Source organism: Thunnus maccoyii, chromosome 3 (genome assembly GCF_910596095.1).
Source record: "Thunnus maccoyii chromosome 3, fThuMac1.1, whole genome shotgun sequence".
NCBI lineage: Eukaryota > Metazoa > Chordata > Actinopteri > Scombriformes > Scombridae > Thunnus > Thunnus maccoyii.
In genome coordinates, this window is record NC_056535.1 from 12,144,798 (window position 1) to 12,163,497 (window position 18,700).

The 18,700-nt window shown below is 42.2% G+C and overlaps 1 protein-coding gene across 4 annotated transcripts in view; it reads right to left on the minus strand.

Annotated features, from left to right (window-relative positions):
* LOC121893940 (plexin-A1-like) overlaps positions 1-18,700 on the minus strand; it is a 191,984-nt gene that overhangs the window by 97,735 nt on the left and 75,549 nt on the right. For all 4 annotated transcript variants that reach the window (XM_042406145.1, XM_042406142.1, XM_042406143.1 and 1 more), the window contains exon 4: positions 3,879-4,019. In XM_042406145.1, coding sequence (XP_042262079.1) covers positions 3,879-4,019 — 141 coding nt within the window. The remainder of the gene's footprint in view (positions 1-3,878; positions 4,020-18,700) is intronic.

Here is an 18,700-nt window from a genome sequence, read left to right on the forward strand (position 1 = left end):
AATCACTGGGCCTCGCCCCTAACTCTGACTCACTGCCTGTGCCTTCATTTGTGTGTGTGTGTGTGTGTGTGTATGTATGTGTGTTCTGTGTGTGTTTGTGGGGGTGGGGGGGTGGGATGACTTGTCGTGGGCTACGCATCAGTGGATATGTCCAGTGACACCTTAATGTGCTTGGCTTGTCTGAGGAACCCCCGCAGGCAACTGGCTACACACACACACACATACACACACACATACACACACGCAGATGTCTACTCGCAGGATGGGAGCGGGCCTGTGTGGATCTATTTCATGAGGAAATAGGGGGAAAAAAGGAGCATGGCTGCATTCCTCATGCAAGCTTACTGGTGTGTGTTTGTGGTTGGATAAACGTGCGTGCGTGTCGTACAGTAGTACCCTGCTTTAGCTGTAAACCAGCCACCTACCACCATGCCTCAATTCCTCCACCTTCCCTTCATCAATCCATGCTTCTCTCTATTACACAATTTTCCACCTCTGCCTGCTTTCAGAAAGCAAGCGAGCAAGCAAAACTTTATTTATATAGCACATTTCATTCCAGGTGGAAGCACAATGTGCTTCATAGAGCGTGAGCTGCCACGGAAGTTGCAGCCGCAAAAACTATGTAGATAGTTAACAAGGTAAAACATTAGACTTAAGTAAACACAATTAAAAGTAGGAATAAAATAAAATAATAATTAAGACCAGCAAACCAGAACCAGACTATTGAAAGGTGCAGCTAAAAGGGAATGTTTTCAGTTTAGTTTTAAGAGACGACAGCGTTGGAACACACCTAACATGATTAGGTACAATGTTACAGCAGCTTGGAGCATAAAAGCTAAAAGTAGTTTGACCAATTTTTGTGGAGACCCGGGGAATAACCAGACGGCCTGTTCCAGATGACCTGAGGGGTCTAACTGGTTCATTGCTCACAAGCATGTCAGAGAGATATTGGGGTGCAAGACCAAGAAAGACACCAAGTGTGTGTGTGTGTGTGTGTGTGAGAGAGAGGGAGAGAGAGAGAGAGAGAGAGAGAAAAGAGGGACACAGCAGCAATAGTGAGAGATCATTAAAAACATGGGAATGGGATCAGTAGAAGGCAGTTGAGAGGGGAGGACTCAATTTGGGCTTAGATGGAAACATGGGAGTGTGTGTAACAGTCGAGCTGCGGATTTATAAAAGTAGGGATGGGGGGCATAGCGGGATAGATGGAGGGCAGAGGATAAAGATGAGGGTAGGATGGAGGGCGAGAGAAGGGAATTGCCCCCTCCAGTCATTAGTGCTGGAAAGGGGGTTTAGCTAGGAGGCCTGGCAACCCCAGCCCCCCGCTCTGCTTAACCCAAGCCTGCTAACCATTAATGGGGATCAAACACACAGCGAGATGAAGGTGTGTGTGTGTGTGTCTGTGTATGTGTGTGAACATGGGGGGAGTTCTGAAGAAAGAGGGCATGATGGAGACGGAACGTCCTTGAGTGTTAATGGTTGTATGGGTGTGTGTGTGTGTGTGTGTGTACATGAAGCGTACAAGTGTGTGAACCAACACATTGTTGTATTAGTGTCTGTAAGTAAAGGTGGGTGAAAGTGTGTTTGTGTCCCTCATGCCCTTAGCTGCTCCAGCTGCCAAGATTAAGTAGAGCAGACCACCGAGTCACAACACACACACACACACACACACACATTAAAACCAACTGTGTATACTTCTACATATTTCTGGACAAGAAACCTATACTCTAAAAGTTTGATCTTCAACATGTTTATAATGAAAAATGTGTGTCTTTGTGTTGCTACTATGCCACTAAAGTGGTACATCTCCCTCAGACCACTGCGTACCACGCTGGCTGAAATTTTTTACATTGCATTAGCAGTCTGCAAAATTCACAGTTGTGTCCTAAAATATTCCTGTGGCAGCTCAAACCTTCCTACTAATTAAGGAGGCAAGTTGTGCGCTGACAGTAAAGTAGCAAGAGAGGAGCAGTCAACACAAGGCAAGTAACGCTAATATTAGCAGCTAATGTTACCTCTGACTGGCCCCAACTCCTGCTGGTTGAACATGCACACACACACACACACACACACACACACACACACACAGCGTTACTAAAAATACCACATTCAGAGGGATGACACTGTCCCAGGTACTGAAGTGAACAATTCCCAGTCAGCTGCGTTTTAGTGAAAAATTCATCCAGCGTCATACTGCCCATGTTTACAATTTAATTGCGTTGCAGTAGACAAAACTTTCTAGGTAATCAATTTATTTTTGTCACACTGATCATGCTAAATCAAATCTGTTGTGATTGATTTGTCTGTATCATTTCTCTATCAGATCATGGTCTGTGTATCTAGATATGTATCCAATCATCTGAGATGGAGGGATAGATTCCTCTAAAACATTCTTATGGTTGTTTTTTTCCAGGCAGTCCAGAAGTGATCAACTTTATTTTCCCCAGTGGCAACAATATCTTACTCTCAATACTTCTTGAGCACTGACTGAAGAATTAAAAACAGGCGTCACATGTTTGATCAGATTTTTATTTACCTATTCTTTGATCAAATATTTCCTGATCTTAACTTTTCTGATTTGGGAAAAGTTCTTGTATGTCTGCTTGTGTGAGACACCACTAAACAAGAATGGATTGAGAGCGTTGGCCGTAACTCAGGTGTCGTATCGTCACCTACATCGAAACATTTCAGACAATACCAAGCCTAAACTGTCATAAACTGCGACAGTAGTTTATCTGGAATACAAAGTGTGTATCACAGTTTACCACTTTAATTGTTACGGCTCTAGTAATGAACCACTGGCCTTTGGCGAACATTGCGTTTCATAGCCAGGCTTTGGTTTAGCAGCCTACAGAATCCACTTGCCTCTCCTCAAACACCTTCCACCGAACAGACCTCAGACACATATCACACCCTTTTTAATCAGACAGTCTTTTCCCAAAGCCCGTTTTAGATCTATTAAATACAGACATATTCACATCATGTTCAACCCCACTCCCCCCCCCCACCCCCCTCCCGCTCCATCTCTGCTTCCTTCACTCACCACACTAATGAGACAGAAAAACGAGGGGAGCAGCTGGGCCTGGGGAGCGACAGAGATGCGACACGCTCTCCTCCGCCTCCTCCTCCACTCCTTCCCCCCAGTCTCACCATCAAAGTAGACACAGCCCTCGCCAGCGGTGGGGCTGGTAATGACCGCAGGCACATACACACACACTCCACATGTGACCTATAACACTCTCTGCATGTCTGTGCGCGTGTAATGTCTTGATTATTAGTGAACCGTCATGCGTGTGGCTGGAAGTTGGTTAGAGAGTGTGTGTGAGTGTGTGTGTGTGAGTGTGTTGCTGTGTAATTACATCCGGTGGGGATGAGTTGTGTTGTGATTGAACAGAGGGTAGGAGGGTTAAAAAATACCATAACTTGTGACTAATAGGGGTGAGGTCCGCTCTGGACAGTTGGTACTGGACTGCTGTGGAGGAAATGACTGTTGCAATCATGCAATACAACACAATGTGTGTGTGTGTGTGTGTGTGTGTTATACAGTATTAGGCTTGTGGGGTCCACCCAAATAGAAGAAGTAACTGCAGGCATGTGTGTTAACAAGGCATTGTTAGCCTTGTGCCGTCACCTGTGGTAACTGCAGTCTTGAGTTATGCTGGATGCGTTGGCTAATGATGGCTACATACATATATACCCATCATTACAGCACACATACTGGGTTTGTGTTCACCACAAGCAAGAATTTCATTTGAGTCCATGTGACTTATTATGTTGCAGTTTGGTTCCCGTATCACAGCTGCACAGGAAGATGTATTCTGTGCCTGTGTCTCTTAATTTGTGCATATTTCCGTGTGCGTCTCAAACACTGAACTCACTTGTCTGTCAGTCAGCGTGTAGAGGTGCTGCTGGTCCGGGCTGAATAGCATGTCTCTCAGTAAGGGGCTTCCTCCATCGCTTACAGTCACCTTCTCATAGAGCGCAGCGGGACGGTTGGGACTCACGGAGTTCACCAAGATCTACAGGGAAAGACACAAGAAAGCACATTTAGAATCACACTCAAATGCTCTGACGAACATATAAAAGTACTTCAGATACATTCCAGGTCTTAAAAAACACATGTAGAGATGTGTCATTTCACCAAATATCTTTTTTCATGCATCGTCTAACCCAACGCTGTTCATGTAAGATTGCAAATCATATTGAACAGAGTATCATTCGCGTCATTATTGCAATAACAATGTCCACAAGAGAAACGTTCATTAATGAGTAAAACTTGCAGGTCATCTCAAACACCCATACCGTATCCTAACACCCTTTTGCAAACCGTCTACATCACCTGCCTGCAGCTGCTTTACAGGATCTTTGACAGTAAAATAAGGTAAGATTAAGGTAGAAAGTAGGAAAGTAAGGTAGATTATTTTCATTATTGATTTATCTGCCGATAATTTTCTCAATTAATCGATTCATCATTTTGTCTATGCCCATTAGTATTTCTTAGAGCCCGAGCTGATAACTTCAAACGTCTTGTTTTGTCTGATAAAGAGTCCAAATCCCAAAGATATTCAGTTTTCTATCATGAATGACACATAAAAGTTTCAACAGCAAATGTTTGACATTTTTCCTTAAAAATGACTAAAACAGTTTGATTATCACAATAGCGGCTGATTAATTTTCAAGTCAATCAACTTAACGAATAATCAACTAATCGCTGCAGCACAACGGTAAAAACGATCAAAAGAGAAAGCAAGATGATGATGATGATGATGAGAGGGCTTTTACTTTAGAGCAGCTGCAGGCAGGTTCATACAAAGCATGTATGTATGTTACAGCCCAGAATGCTACTGTAACTTGTTGCTTGACAGAAGTCATAAAATAGTGTTAAACAGCAAAAAATACATTGAAAATGATGTTGCTTTTGTTATAATACATCAAAAACAACATATTCCTTTCCTTGCTCTATATTTGCAACACATACTAGCACAAAGACATGGTGAAACAATGTAACGCATTAATCTTTGTTTTCTCACATCTTATATCTCCCTTGCAATATACAACCCATGAATCTACATTTGTACACTGCGTATTTCTTCTTTAAACCGGAGTCTACACATACAGTAGTTTCTGTATATGTTTCTCCAGCTGGGGCGATAGGCTGCATTTACTTCAGCAGTAACAGGTGGTTATTATAGTAGTCAGCAGCGTGAAATTACCAACATTTTAGAAAAAGGTTGAAAACAGCTGCTTTACAGAGTCATGTAAACGGCTTAATTGAAAGACTGTGTTAATAGCACTGTTGAATATAGTATCATATTTGTGAAAAGAGGCATGGTGTTATTACAACTGTAGAAAAGACACATCTATTCAGCAACTGGGAGAAACTAATGAAAACACTTTTAAAACTGAAATAATGACACAAATCGGCGCGTATGAAAACATGAAGTCCCTGCATAAAGCCCAGAGAGAATAACAATGCGCTACTATCTTTGGCTTTTAATGGAAACTTAATCACCCAATACACCTGTGGACAAACATAGTAATTTGTAGCACAGTGCAAGCGAGCGAGTGCGTGCCATGCACGGCACGCTCAAATTTTCTTTGTGAGCTATGGCGAATAATTTCCCCAGATATGGAAAGTAATGGTGCAGATACAAGATAGGAGATTGGCTGGCTGGGATGGCTGTGAGCCAAAGACATCTCAGCAGCAAATGAAAAGCACAGAGCGACGGGGGGGAGGAGGAGGGCAAGTATCAGCTCTCCATTACTGAGCTTTGTCGACTCGCACTGCTATCAGCCCACAGTGACAAGGAAGGGACAGCAGGCAATGACTGGCTGGAAAATGATACTGAACACACACACACACACACACAGATAGGTTCACACCCAGATAGATGAAAAGAGATGAGAAACACACACACACCAGCATGGACAGACCATGATAGATATGCATACCCTAATAAGTGCTTTGATAGATATGTACATGCACACACACACACACACACACACACACACACACACACACGAACGCACACATTTGAGATGAAAGAATTTATTTACAATCTCACCAAAAGAAACCAGGGGCAACAATCCCATTATCTCTCGCTGCCTGCTTGTGTGTGTGTGTGTGTGTGTGTGTGTGTGTGTGTGTGTGCGCCAGAGAGAGAAAGAGAGGGAAGCTGAGAAAGATAGAGAGATAGTGAGAAAGAGCTCATAAGGCTGTGATAAAGCACTGGAGATGAGAGGAAATATGGATGTTATTATCTAGATAATGGGCCCGTAAACAAAGGATACATTTCATTCACGGATGGCTCGCATTTAGACGAGCACACACACACACACACACACACACACACACACACACACACACACACACATATACTAACGCGCATGGCAACATAGTTTTGAAGTACAGACAACTAATATAAGGAAAAATGCCAGCTGACACATGCAGAGGTGAAAGAATAGTGTTTGTTCTATGGGCTCCCGCCATCATTTTCTCTCTCTCAAATATAAAAAAAGAGGCATTTCCATTGGCAGCAACATCTATCTCTGGACCAGACACCCAAGTCCAGTTCAGTGGCTAATGACCAGTCCCAAGCTGAGACTGGTTTTGGACATAGAAATGCAGAATAATACAGAGAATAAAAGTCTGTCTTTCTGTCAGCCTTCCTATCTTCTGTTTGTATCCATCTGCTTGCCTGTCTGTGCATCGTCCAGTCTGCAAAATTCAAAATGTACAAACGAACGTCTCATCATAGTTTATCTCGCTTTACACGCTTCTGATTGCGACACCGCTTTCAAAACAGGGACTCAAACGCCACGGTCACACTGCTATGCTACTAAATCCAATAAATAACACTTTCCCCCTCCTTTCTTTGTTTCCCTTTATGTCTTTGTTTCACTCAGCCTTTCCTTCTCAGATCATATGCAGTGCTAACCATAAGAAAAATGTGTGCGGAGAGCGAGAAAGGTGGGGAAGAGAGAAAACAGAAGAGCGGGTGAGTGAGGGCTGGCGACGGGTGAAAACAACAGGTAATAAATTAAATAAATGTATCCAACAGGCAGTGAAGCCAAACCTATCAAGAGAATATTGAAATCAGGGAGAGAACAAAGGACTGTAGAATATACAAACTGAACAGATGGATAGACTGATGGACGGATGGATTGATGGGATACATAAGGAGCGTTTGTATAATCAAATCAAAACGAGCTACTGCGCCTGAGAGTCAAGGGCTACAATCTAATAACCAGGTTAACAAGAGGCAGCCATACATTTCGGAGGGTTTAGAGCTTCTAGTAGAAGAGCTTAGCGCACACAAATGTCGAAAATGAATCGTGTTGTTTGTGTGCATGCCTGTGCATATGTGTGTAGGTCACATTTATCTGCAAGCAACTTTGGTATGTTTTTTTCACACGTGTAAAGATTTATAGGTTTATGTTTACATGCACAGCTCTGCGTGTGTGTGTGTTTGTGCGTGTGTGTGTGTGTGTGTGTGCCAAGTCAAGAAATCAATGCATTCGTCAGTGATGATGAGAGACGCCGCTGCTGTCTCATTGTCTCCCTTGTCTTGCTTAGCTTTCTGCTAAGTGCTTGATGGATGGATTCACAGAACGATGCTGTGCTTGTGTTTTCCGAAAAGCCCGTCTCTGCTCTCTCATCAACATGTATAATGTAACCTTAACAGACTTTAAAAACATTAGAGGCGCTGCCTTAAGTAATGATGTAGTGAAGTACTGACACAGCGAGGAAACAAAGCGGAAGTATATTTAAGAAAAAGAGACACTTGAAGACAAAAACGTTGGATAGAAGGGCAGCTGGGAAAATAAGTGAAGATAGAATAAGCTTTTAAAAAGTGTTTAAGAGTGGAGAATAGTGAGGAGCGAAAGCCACAGGAAAAGGATAGCAGCTGAATAAGTTACAGCAGGAAAAAAAAAAAAATTCAGTATTTGTCTCTTTATGGCTCCGATGTCAAAGTCCAAGACTTTTTCATAACTGCTACTTAGAGTACTTCCATGGCCATGACCTACACTTGTTACTCCTTCCTGGATTTTAATTGTTGTTTGTCAGCTCAGCAGAACTGGGAAAAACAAAGAAATGAAGGAGTTTTTTTTTTTTTTTTTTCCCCCACCACAGCTGTGCTCTCTGGAGAGAAGTGGTCCTACAATGTTGACAACAACTGAAATCTGATGTCTAATGCGATAAATGAGCAAAACAAGTTGTAACATAACTTCTGATGCTTCCATATAAAGTGGGCCATTTCTGAAATTCACAAACATTCCCTGACATCCCCAGAGATTTTATTACCATCTCTGAATTTCCCTGTGTGCAACATGCCTCTTGGTATTCAGAAACCTTGCATAATCTGTGTATTACAGTAAAAAAAAAAAAAAAAAGGTTGCAACCAAATAAAACCAAACAGCGCACCATCACCACGCTGAAAGATTCCCAGCTACACCCTCTCCTCCTCCCACTACATCCGGCATCCTTTTTTTTTTAATCTGTTCTCTGTGCATTAACACCTCCCTCAACCCGCCGATCCACCCAAAAGCCCCTAATGCCGGGTTTTATCTGTGCCAGGCAGGCCTGGTTAGCTCTGATAGGCACACAGGACAGCCATAAGGTGATAGGAAGGCTGAGGGGTATGACGGTGAGAGAGCTGGGTGATAAGACAGTGGCGTGTCAATGAGAATGATGCCTGTCATAGCCGCAAGTGACAACTGATGGAGCTTGTATACATGAAAGTGAGAGACTTAGAAGCTGAGGGAGAGAGAGAGAGAGAGAGACATCATCAATTCTGTGTCTGCTATTGCATGGGATGCGCTGTGGGAAGAAATGGAGGAGGGGAACTAGAAGGAGAGAGGAAGAAAAGTGAAGGGAGCAGGGTTGAGGGAGCTTATGAAGGACGCAAGAGTATGAGGAAGAAACTTTATTCAAAGAAGCACTTTCTGTATCAAATTATTCCACTAAACTTAATAAAAGAAGGAAAATCAAGAGAAACAAAGGCTCTTAAAGACAGTGAATTAGCATCACATGGAACGAACTGAACAAACTGGTCCAGGTGTTCCCATGTCTGTCCGGGATCCATAACAATCCAGCGTGAGCACGTAGCTGGGTAATGGCTTTGACATTTCAAAGTACATTTGGAGATGTGTGTGAACATAAAGCATACTTGGCTCACTAATAGAATGTATGAACACACACACACACACGCACGCACGCACACACACACATATACACCACCTTTATAGGGGGGTAAACTTAACACAACTTGGTCTACCAATGCATAATGGTCGAAGGCCCCACATTCCTGACTTTGATGTGGAAGGGGGCCCCGTGTGTATTTGTGTGTGTGTGTGTGTGTGTTTAAGGGGCCCTACTGAAGTGGGGAATTCAGTGTGGCCCTCTCCAGAACAAAAGGAAATGAAGAAAAGCAGCAAGAGGGTGATGAATAGAGAAGAGAAAAGTGGCAGGGTCCTATAGTCACACAGCGATGGGAGGGAGTGAATGAATGAGCAGTAGATGACAGTACTTTGTATTAGTGGACTCTAGTACCTCTGTGATCTTGTGGAAGGTAACATACCTCTTGGTTGTTCTGAGCAGGGCCCTACTGTTGTTAATACTGCAATGTTTTATCCAAGAGGCACCTACTGGCCTCAGAACAGTCTCCCTTTTACTATAAGTAATCCTTCCTAAGGTTGCTAACACTGTTTTTGTTTTCATCCACAAACTCCATCTGCTGGTGAAGATCATGTGATCTAACCCAACGCTCCTGAATTTATTTAGTATCATCAGAATATAGAAGAAGGAATAGTTGAAAGATTCTAAGCAAATTTATCTTCAAAGTTCATCCAAATCCCGAACCTAAAAACCTCTCAGCGTGTCCGCGGTTATTTCACACACAGCCAAATAAATGCATACAAGAGTCTGACCGCATTATATTGGTCTCGGTGGAGACTGCCTAATGACAGCTTCATGTAAACGTTTCCCATATCCTCCCTGTCCCTCTTTAAGCTGCGTTTTCTATCTGCGGCAGATAAAGAGCTGAAATCACTCACTTCCTATCACACTGTGAGCCTGGCACAACTTGAGCACAGCAAGACACAAAACAAATCCATCAATTGTTCTGGAACAGCAACAACTGCCATGTGAAACGTCAGGAAACACACCTTCTCCCACTCACTGTGTGTGTGTGTGTGTGTGTGTGTGTGTGTGTGTGTGTGTGTGTGAGATCAGGGCTGTTTTTAGTTTCTAATGGTAATACAGGAAATGAAACCAAAAAAAAAAGCAAAAAGAGACTCTTTTTTTTCTCTCATTGTTCAAAGGTGGTATATATATGTGTGTGTGTGTGTGTGTGTGTGTAAGCAGATGGAGCATTACGCCTGAGTGAGTGATCATCCCGATACATCTATGGGACAAATCCCTCATCAGCACTACCCCACACACACACACACACACACACACACACACACATACACATATAGTACAGCTGAGAACAGAGTAAACCTGTACCATATGTGGGTCAGACAGTGAGAGACCAGGCAGCCTTTCTCTCAGCAGCACCAAAGACAGACAAAGAGCTATGGTGACAATGATGGAGGAGGCGTGCACTCGAACACATATACACACACTGGAATGTCAGTGTGTCTACTATCAAAACACAGTGTGTGTCTGGGGCAGGTTATTTTAAGGTCTGGGAAGGAGAGCAGATGCAAACATGAACTTTACTCTCCATCGTTCTACTTTAAAAGAGCTTTGACGGCATGAGATTCATCAGTATTTGTGAAAGAGTGTTTCTTGAGATTATTTATTCCTTTATGTTTTTATATGGATAAGTATATATAGACTAGCCTGGACAAATATCCCAGCTGGAGAGAAGAGAGAGGGAAAGAAAAATGGAAATGAGGAAAGTATGTGTAGAAGATCATCATCTTCTTCTTCTTCTCCTCCCTTTTTTCTGCATTGTGCAGCATCCAAATGTCTTAATCTTTCAAACACACTGTCACGTCCCACCAGTCATTTTTTCGCACACTATTACACATCACTGACACTAACCTGCAAGTCTCCAGTACTTAAAAGCACAAAGAGTCCCGGGTTATCAAGCGCTCATCTATCATTATCACTGCTCCATTAAAAAACAATCCTTACAAAGGTCTGTCTGTTATCTTTTTAATGTTTCTACATGAGATTGGCTCCTACTTTTTTTAAAATTTTTTTTATCTACCACGACAATCTCGTGTTCCTTTTCCAAAAAAACAAAATCTGTTATGAGGTGAGTTGAGATTTGGATGAAACATGATGCAATTTCATGAGAATTTCATTCACCTAAAAATAGAAGTGAAGTATAAAGGGTTATTTGGACCCATTTCTGAAGCTACACCTGACAGGTTCTGTCAAATCTCCTGAAGCTTACATCAAGCACTCGTCAATGAGCTCCGATACGTGGCTGTGTAATAGGCCTGGGGTGATAAAAATGATACCGGCGATAAACACTTCATCAATAGCAATAAGAAAACTGTTCGATATAATGTTCAATAGTTTCACTTCCATGCATTAAATGTAAACCGCCATGAAAGCACATAACCAATACACAAAGTTCAGTTGCATGAACAAACCCCGAGCATGTGTTCCCCTCTCTTGCTCAAACAGCCTATCGTATCCCTTGATAATGAAGCGTGACACGCAAACAGCCAATCATTTAACAGGCGTGCTGTTCAGCCGCACCACCGACATGTGACACGACGACAGAAACAGTGCAGAGTGAGGAAATGAGCGTGTTTTTCATTGTTGTGTTAATATTAAAATGATTACCTGTGTGCCTTGATATATAAAGTGGTTAAATTCAACCTTTTTTTTCCTGGTCTTTATTAAAAATAGATCATTAAAAATGATCAATAATGATCAAAATCAACTGAAATGAAATATTTTATCATGATACATATTTCAGCTATATCGTCCATCCCTACCTTGTAATCTAGTGTATTCTGTCCTATCGGGTTACTTGCTATGCCAACTCTTATTGAGTGGCTTTGGTATTCATCCGCATGTCTACGCCATGGTTATTCATGTGTGAGCCTGTGGCCTTTCACCAGCAGAGCTTACGAAAGGTCACATACTCACACAAGTGCGCACGTGCACACGCACACGCACACACACACACACATACACACAGCTAGAGCCACATAAACACAGAGTTACAGGATTTGGAGGAAGAGAATGGGAGAAAAAAACAAAAAAAAAAGGAGAGAAAAAGGAACAAAAGGCCCAAGCCACATGAGGTATGATTCTCCCAGAGCATATGCATGCATACAATATGTGTAAACAATGCGGGAGAAAGTGAGCTGCTTTTACAGCAAATTAAACCTATTCATCACTGTTAAGGACTTTTAATCCTCGTGCTTGCTGAAATTAAAACACCTTGTCATCGCTTTATCCCTCTATCTCTACCCATGTCTCACATCCTCAGCCTCTCCCTCCGATGCATTTCTGCCTCTCTTTCTCATTCATCTCCCATGGATCCTATGTACCTCTTTTTTTTCTCCCCCCCCAGTCCTTCCTCTCTACCTTTGCGTCCTCCCTCCTCTCTCCCTCCAAATTAAATGCCTTTAGCTAGCAGTCGTCAGATAAGTGTGTGTAGCGAGTCGCTAGACACGGTGCGGCGGCGGCATTTCATCTTCCGACCATCACTAAATCACACTAACTCAATCATCTGCATGGAGTTACACACGCACACACACACATAAACAAAAGGAGGCTGTGAGTGTGAAAAAAGCAGCGCAGCATCTGGAGAGGTGCTTTACTATGACTGATTTTATCAGCTGTCTTGCAAACGGGGGAAGAAATTGCACCACAACATTATCATATACAATAAGATGAGACTTGAAGATAGAGCTTTTCAATTGAATGCCTTTTTAGTGTCGCCATTCAAATGAGAAAAGACCTCCTCTTACATTGAAGCGCAACACAAATCCCTTATGGGATATCTCAACCGAAATAATATTACACATTTACATCAAAGACTGCTGAGAGGATATTTATGTTAAAGACATAACATGCATACCCTTAAAGACCATATTTAATATTTATATAGCTATGAGTGTGTGCATATAAGAATAGAAACCTGGCAGATGATTCCTACATTGACACCGGCATCTCTGGACCACTGCTAAACAGTCACGCCACTAAGGGAAAGGAACAAGCTACTAGCCTTATCGCACACAGGAAGGTGGGAAACTAAACAAAGATTGGAGAGAGTGCTAAATGCAGCGAGGGGGGAGCGATGCTATCATCTATGGAGTGCGTACGCAGGTTCGAGGAGAGAAGCGGAGCGCGTTCAACACAGGAAGAGACCGGCTGGGGAGTAAAGTGTTTGTATTGAGTGTGTGTAGTAGTGGGGGAGGGTGTGTTTGTATGAAAGAAAAGAGTGTGTGCATACAAAGTGTGTGAGACGGTCTATTAATTTGCATGTGTAGCAGAGTGCTTGCGTGCAGTGAATACATGCAAGTGTGCAATTGTGTGCACTGAGTTAATCTACATCAGTCACATTAAAAAGGCATCAATTAATAGCTTGAAGAAACACAACACAACACAACACACACACACACACAATGCCGCTCTTGATGTGACACTATGCAGCGCCGCTTGACCCACCATTTACTGACTAGATCAGCCATTCACTGGGATTACAGCGAATAGGACCTCATCTTCAGCTGTAATTACCAAGGTAGGTGTGTGTGTGTGTGTGTGTGTGTATGTGTTGGTGTGTGCATGTGTGTGTGTCTTCCTGTGGGAGAGCCAAAGTGATTACATGGCCACTGGTGCCTCTAATAGCATCTTTTAGAGAGAGAGAGAGTGAGAGAGAGGGAGAGATGAGTGATTTCCATCTTTCTTGGGGAGGAGCAGAATTATGGCGGAGGAATTTTATGGTGGTTAAGATGTGGGTCTGTTTTGACTGTGCCGTCGTGTAAGAGTGTGTGCTTGTGTGTGTGTGTGTGTGTGCGTGTGTGCGCGCATGCGTGTGTGTGCAGATGTTTGTAATGGATGTAACACAAGAGGCTAATGGGAGCCAGGCCAAAACCACACCTCAAGTGTAATGTGTGCCAAACCATTCCTGGCCACAAATGCCTCCCTTTCCTCCGCCTCTTTCATTTCTCTATCTTTCCCTCTGTTCATCTTATATCACCACCCCTCCTGAAACACCTCTGGTTTTTCTTCAGTTTCAATTTTTTTTTTTTTTTTTACCCTCCTTTTTATTTTTGTTTTGACACTTTCATTTGCCTGTTAATCCTCCTCTTTTACTTTGAGCTGTCTCCCTTTCAACAGCGTCTTCTGTCTTTCCAAAACACAAGCAAAAAAAAAAAAAAAAAACCTTACTCAGCTCCTACCCACACCACAAACACAGTTGCCAAGTCTGCTTATTATAAGCGACTTTGGGCTCGTTTTTGTGTAAAGTCGCTTACATATATTGCTAGTCCTGGGTTGTGTTTTTTTGGACTTGTTTCTCAAGTGTAGTTTCTTATTTGGGCTTACTCCCTATGTGTCTAACGTTAAATAAAGTTTGACTGAGCTCAATCTAAGTTGTCAAATATCGCTTCCTGCTGTCAGAACCACACATGTACGAGCCGACATTAAAATCCTTAGCTGGTTCACCGGTTAGTGCATGTACCACATAATGTTAGGCTGAGTCCTCACCACAGCAGCCCGGGTTCCATTCCAACTCAGACCCTTTGCTGCATGTCATCCCTTCTCTCTATATCCCATCCTTTCCACTATACCTGTCTAATATAGCAAAAATGCCTTAAAAAAAATGTTTTAAAAAAAATCCTTGCCAGATGTTTTTGATATGTTATTTGAAAATATGATTTGTTACAGAGGAACAGAGCTGATGACAAGACAAGGAGGACAAGAGACAAGTTTTTTTTTTTCCATATATTAAATGAGATGGCCAGTCAAAGGTCCAGTATGTGTATTAAAAGGCCAACAAGATATCTTTGTTTTGCCTTCACTGACATAATTACTTGGTCAGTTTGTTTTATGCAACTTCTTAACTTTCATTTTCATTGATTCATTTATTCATTCCTCATTTTTTTGTTGACCGGTTGGTTTTGTTCAACTTCTTTAGAGTTAAAAAAAAACAACCATAAAATTACAAGTTACAGTATTTTTGAAATGGTTGCAAATGAAATGCAAAATAAATTCATACATACATACATATATATATATAAATTGATCAAGTGGCCTCTCTCTCTCACATTGTAGTAGGTAAAAACCCTTCCATAAACCTGACTGCGTGTTTCTCTCACGAGATCTGGCAACACTGACCACAAACACACCCGTGGCAGAAAAAGAAAGATTGAGAGAGAACAGACAGGGAGAAGTTGGTGACTGACGTAAACAAAGTCAAGATGAGCGCTGGGCACAAAACGGCTGAATCCCGCCAAACCACATCATCATTAGTTGGCGACACAGAAGATGTTTTAAATTAAGAATAAGGTTACTGGTAACAATAGGAAGCTTGGTGGCTTGAATGAGAGGAGATTTGAGGGGGGGGAGAAAAGTAATGACAGAACACACACAAATAACGTCTGGCAGTTGTAAAGAACGAGGAATGCAGATGGTGTTTAAAATGAGTTTTTATAGCGTGGTTTAGAGCGATTTACAGCAGTGGTGGGCTGGCAGTGGTTGGCCCTGTATGTGTGTGTGTGTGTATGTGTGTGTTAAATCAATGCGTGGCAGTCTGCGAGCATGGTATGCTATTCAGAACGTAATCCTGTAAGTTTAGTGTTCCAGTAAGATGAACCACTCCACCCTGGGACACAAACTGTCTGTTTGTCATGCTCTTCATCTTAAATGTCACAAAATTGTGATAAATGCTCCTCATAATCTACCAGACATCTTATATTATCACACATCCTCAATTCTCAATCATATACAATAAAATATTGTATATAATAATATTTTTGGCTTGATAAAAGACTTAGTGCATCAGAAAGTGAAACAGCCAAATTCATTTGTGTTTCTTTTTTTAAATGTTTCCATTGTAGGATGTATTCTGTTAGCTCACATCTGTGTTCTAATGCACTTGTGAATTGTTGTTTTATTATCATGCAATATTGAAGTATTGTGGTGAGACACAATACTGTTGCTATTATTTATGAATGAATTTGCATTGTTTATTATCTATAATATTTGGATGTTTTTTTTTTTTTATCAATTTGGGTGGATATTGAGCACTTATTGGAAAACATCAAACCAATCTGGCAACACTGGCTAGGGCTAGCCAGTCACAATAGCTCTATGCACTTCTTACCATCTATCCTGTGCTGTTTACTCCTCCCTGGCATTTTGTTCACAGGAATTTACATAATTTAAATTCACTAAAGCATTACTGAAGAGGGAAAAAGCTCTCTGAGCTAGCTAGCTTGCTAAAATGTGCTAAATAGCATTGACTATCAGTTAGCAAACTTTGTTCCTCAATGAGTTAATTCACTTTATTTTAAAAGGACGTATTTGTACTATTGACACCTCATTAGTCTGCAAACTATTCTCCTTTTTTGTGGGGCAGTTCATACTCCGACAAAGAAGGGTTGAATATAAGTGAAAATAGCACTTAAATTATAAGTTTGGCTTCACCAAACTTCACCAAACTTGAAGTCGCCCTTATACAGGCTTGTGTCCAGGCCTTTAAAAGATGAACTGATTAATAGAGTAATCATTTCAGCACTGTATTCAACTATTCAAAATTATGAGATGTTAATGTTGTGATAATTATCGCAATACTAATTTTGCCCATATCACCAATCTCTCTTTCAGTGTCTGTTACATACTGTACAGGAAGGTCAAAAGTGCAAACTCAGGGAAAGGTATTGGGTGTTGGGTTTAAGGATTGCTCTATATATGTACGTGTGTGTGTGTGTGTGTGTGTGTGTGTGTGTGTGTGTGTGTGTCTGCTACTCCTGGTTTCTGTAGAAGAGAGGAGGAGGCACATTCCTAACATGACTGCCCTAATCCTGCCCTTCAATACAATCCTCTACTGCCTCACCAACAACTGTGTCTGTGTGTGCTGGTATATGTTTATAAGTACGTTACCTCTGTACGTGTGAAAACACCTCTGTGCACACATTTATACACACCAGTCTATACTTATCCACCAACACACTCCATATGTCAAAGAGGTAACAGATGAGACATTGGCACAGTAACCTCATAACAATCACTGGAGGCAGTGAGAGGAATGTGTGTGTGTGTGTGTGTGTGTGTGCGTTGTTGCATGCACTGTGTTAGTTCCACATTACTGGACAGAAAAAGGAAAAAAATGAACTTTGGGCCTGAGTCAAAAAACACCAAGATCTGTGCCTTGCTGTTGAGTTAAATGGTGATGTGGTATGTGATCTGTGCGTCTGGTGGGGTTTGCGCTGTTAGCTAAACATGGCTGGACTGTATTTGAGTTTCTCCGTCAGGCAGACCTCTGTTTTTCTTGGCATGAGGCTAAATATAATGCCTTCTGCTGAGAGTTTGAGAGAGATGACCTGATGGATGAGGTTAAAGTTATTGATGCACTAGATCTGGACTGGGAGTTGGAGGTGGGTGAAAATATGCTTAAGTATCTATAGTACGTGGGTTTGAATGAACTTGTGCATATTTGTGTACACACATCTTCACAAAGTTAGAAATCCTTGAGGAGTGTTTGTGGAGAGGGTGGTTTGCGGATGGTGTCATTTCTTTTTAACAGGCTTTTTGGATGCACATACGCACTAAATAAGTAGTGTAATGTAGCACTGCTGTTTCTTCTCCCTTCCTTCAGGAAGAGTCGCCAACTTCTCCACCCAAGCGAAGAGAACAGCTGCTGTCTGAAACCAAAAGCCTGACCCAGCATTATGGGCAAGACAAAACGTAACTGTTTTTCTATCCTCACCCCGCTTTAATGCCCCTCCAGCCCCAGGTGAGGCCACCCACTTTTTTGCCCAGATTGCTAACTCTTCATTGGGGAGGAGCCAGAGGAAAGTCCCTGGCTTGGGTTCTGGGGCCTGGTGCCGGGAATCCACCTCTGAAACTGAAGGAGGAGAAAGAAAGGAGAACTGGGAAGTCTGCCACTGACAGGAACACAAGTGAGAGTTGGGGCAGTGTGGCTTTCACGCCTCCACTACACCCTTTCAACGCCTTTTCTTCCACCGCTTCATCTCTGGGTTGTTCGTTCAGCGTTCTTCTCCTCTTTACATTTTTATATCTCACTCCATCTCTCAGCTCAGTTCCCATTTCCCTCCCTCCCGGCTCATTCCGCTCTCCTAGTGTGCTGTAATGGTCCACGGGGACGGTCTTGGCTGCTGCCCACCAAATACAACGAGCATGACTGATTCAAGAGCCAAAAGACTGGACCGGACAGAGCGAATGGGGAAAATGTTGTTCTCCATATGTGTGTGTGTGTGTGTGTGTGTGTACATAAAGATGGACGACATGACAGCTCCCCAAAAGTGAAGCCAAAATATTTGACCACCCCCTGCTGGCTGCAGTATAGGTCATAAATCCGGCCCCCTCCATGTTAGAGGATGGGACATGAGCCAAACAAAAAAATCAAAGTACACGTCAAATACATTTTTCCCAAAGATGGTTTCTGTCATTTTAGGTAGTTCTTATCATGCTGATGTTTGTCCAAGTGCTCATTTTTCAGATAAGTTTGTTTTTAAATAGTTATTTGATGATATA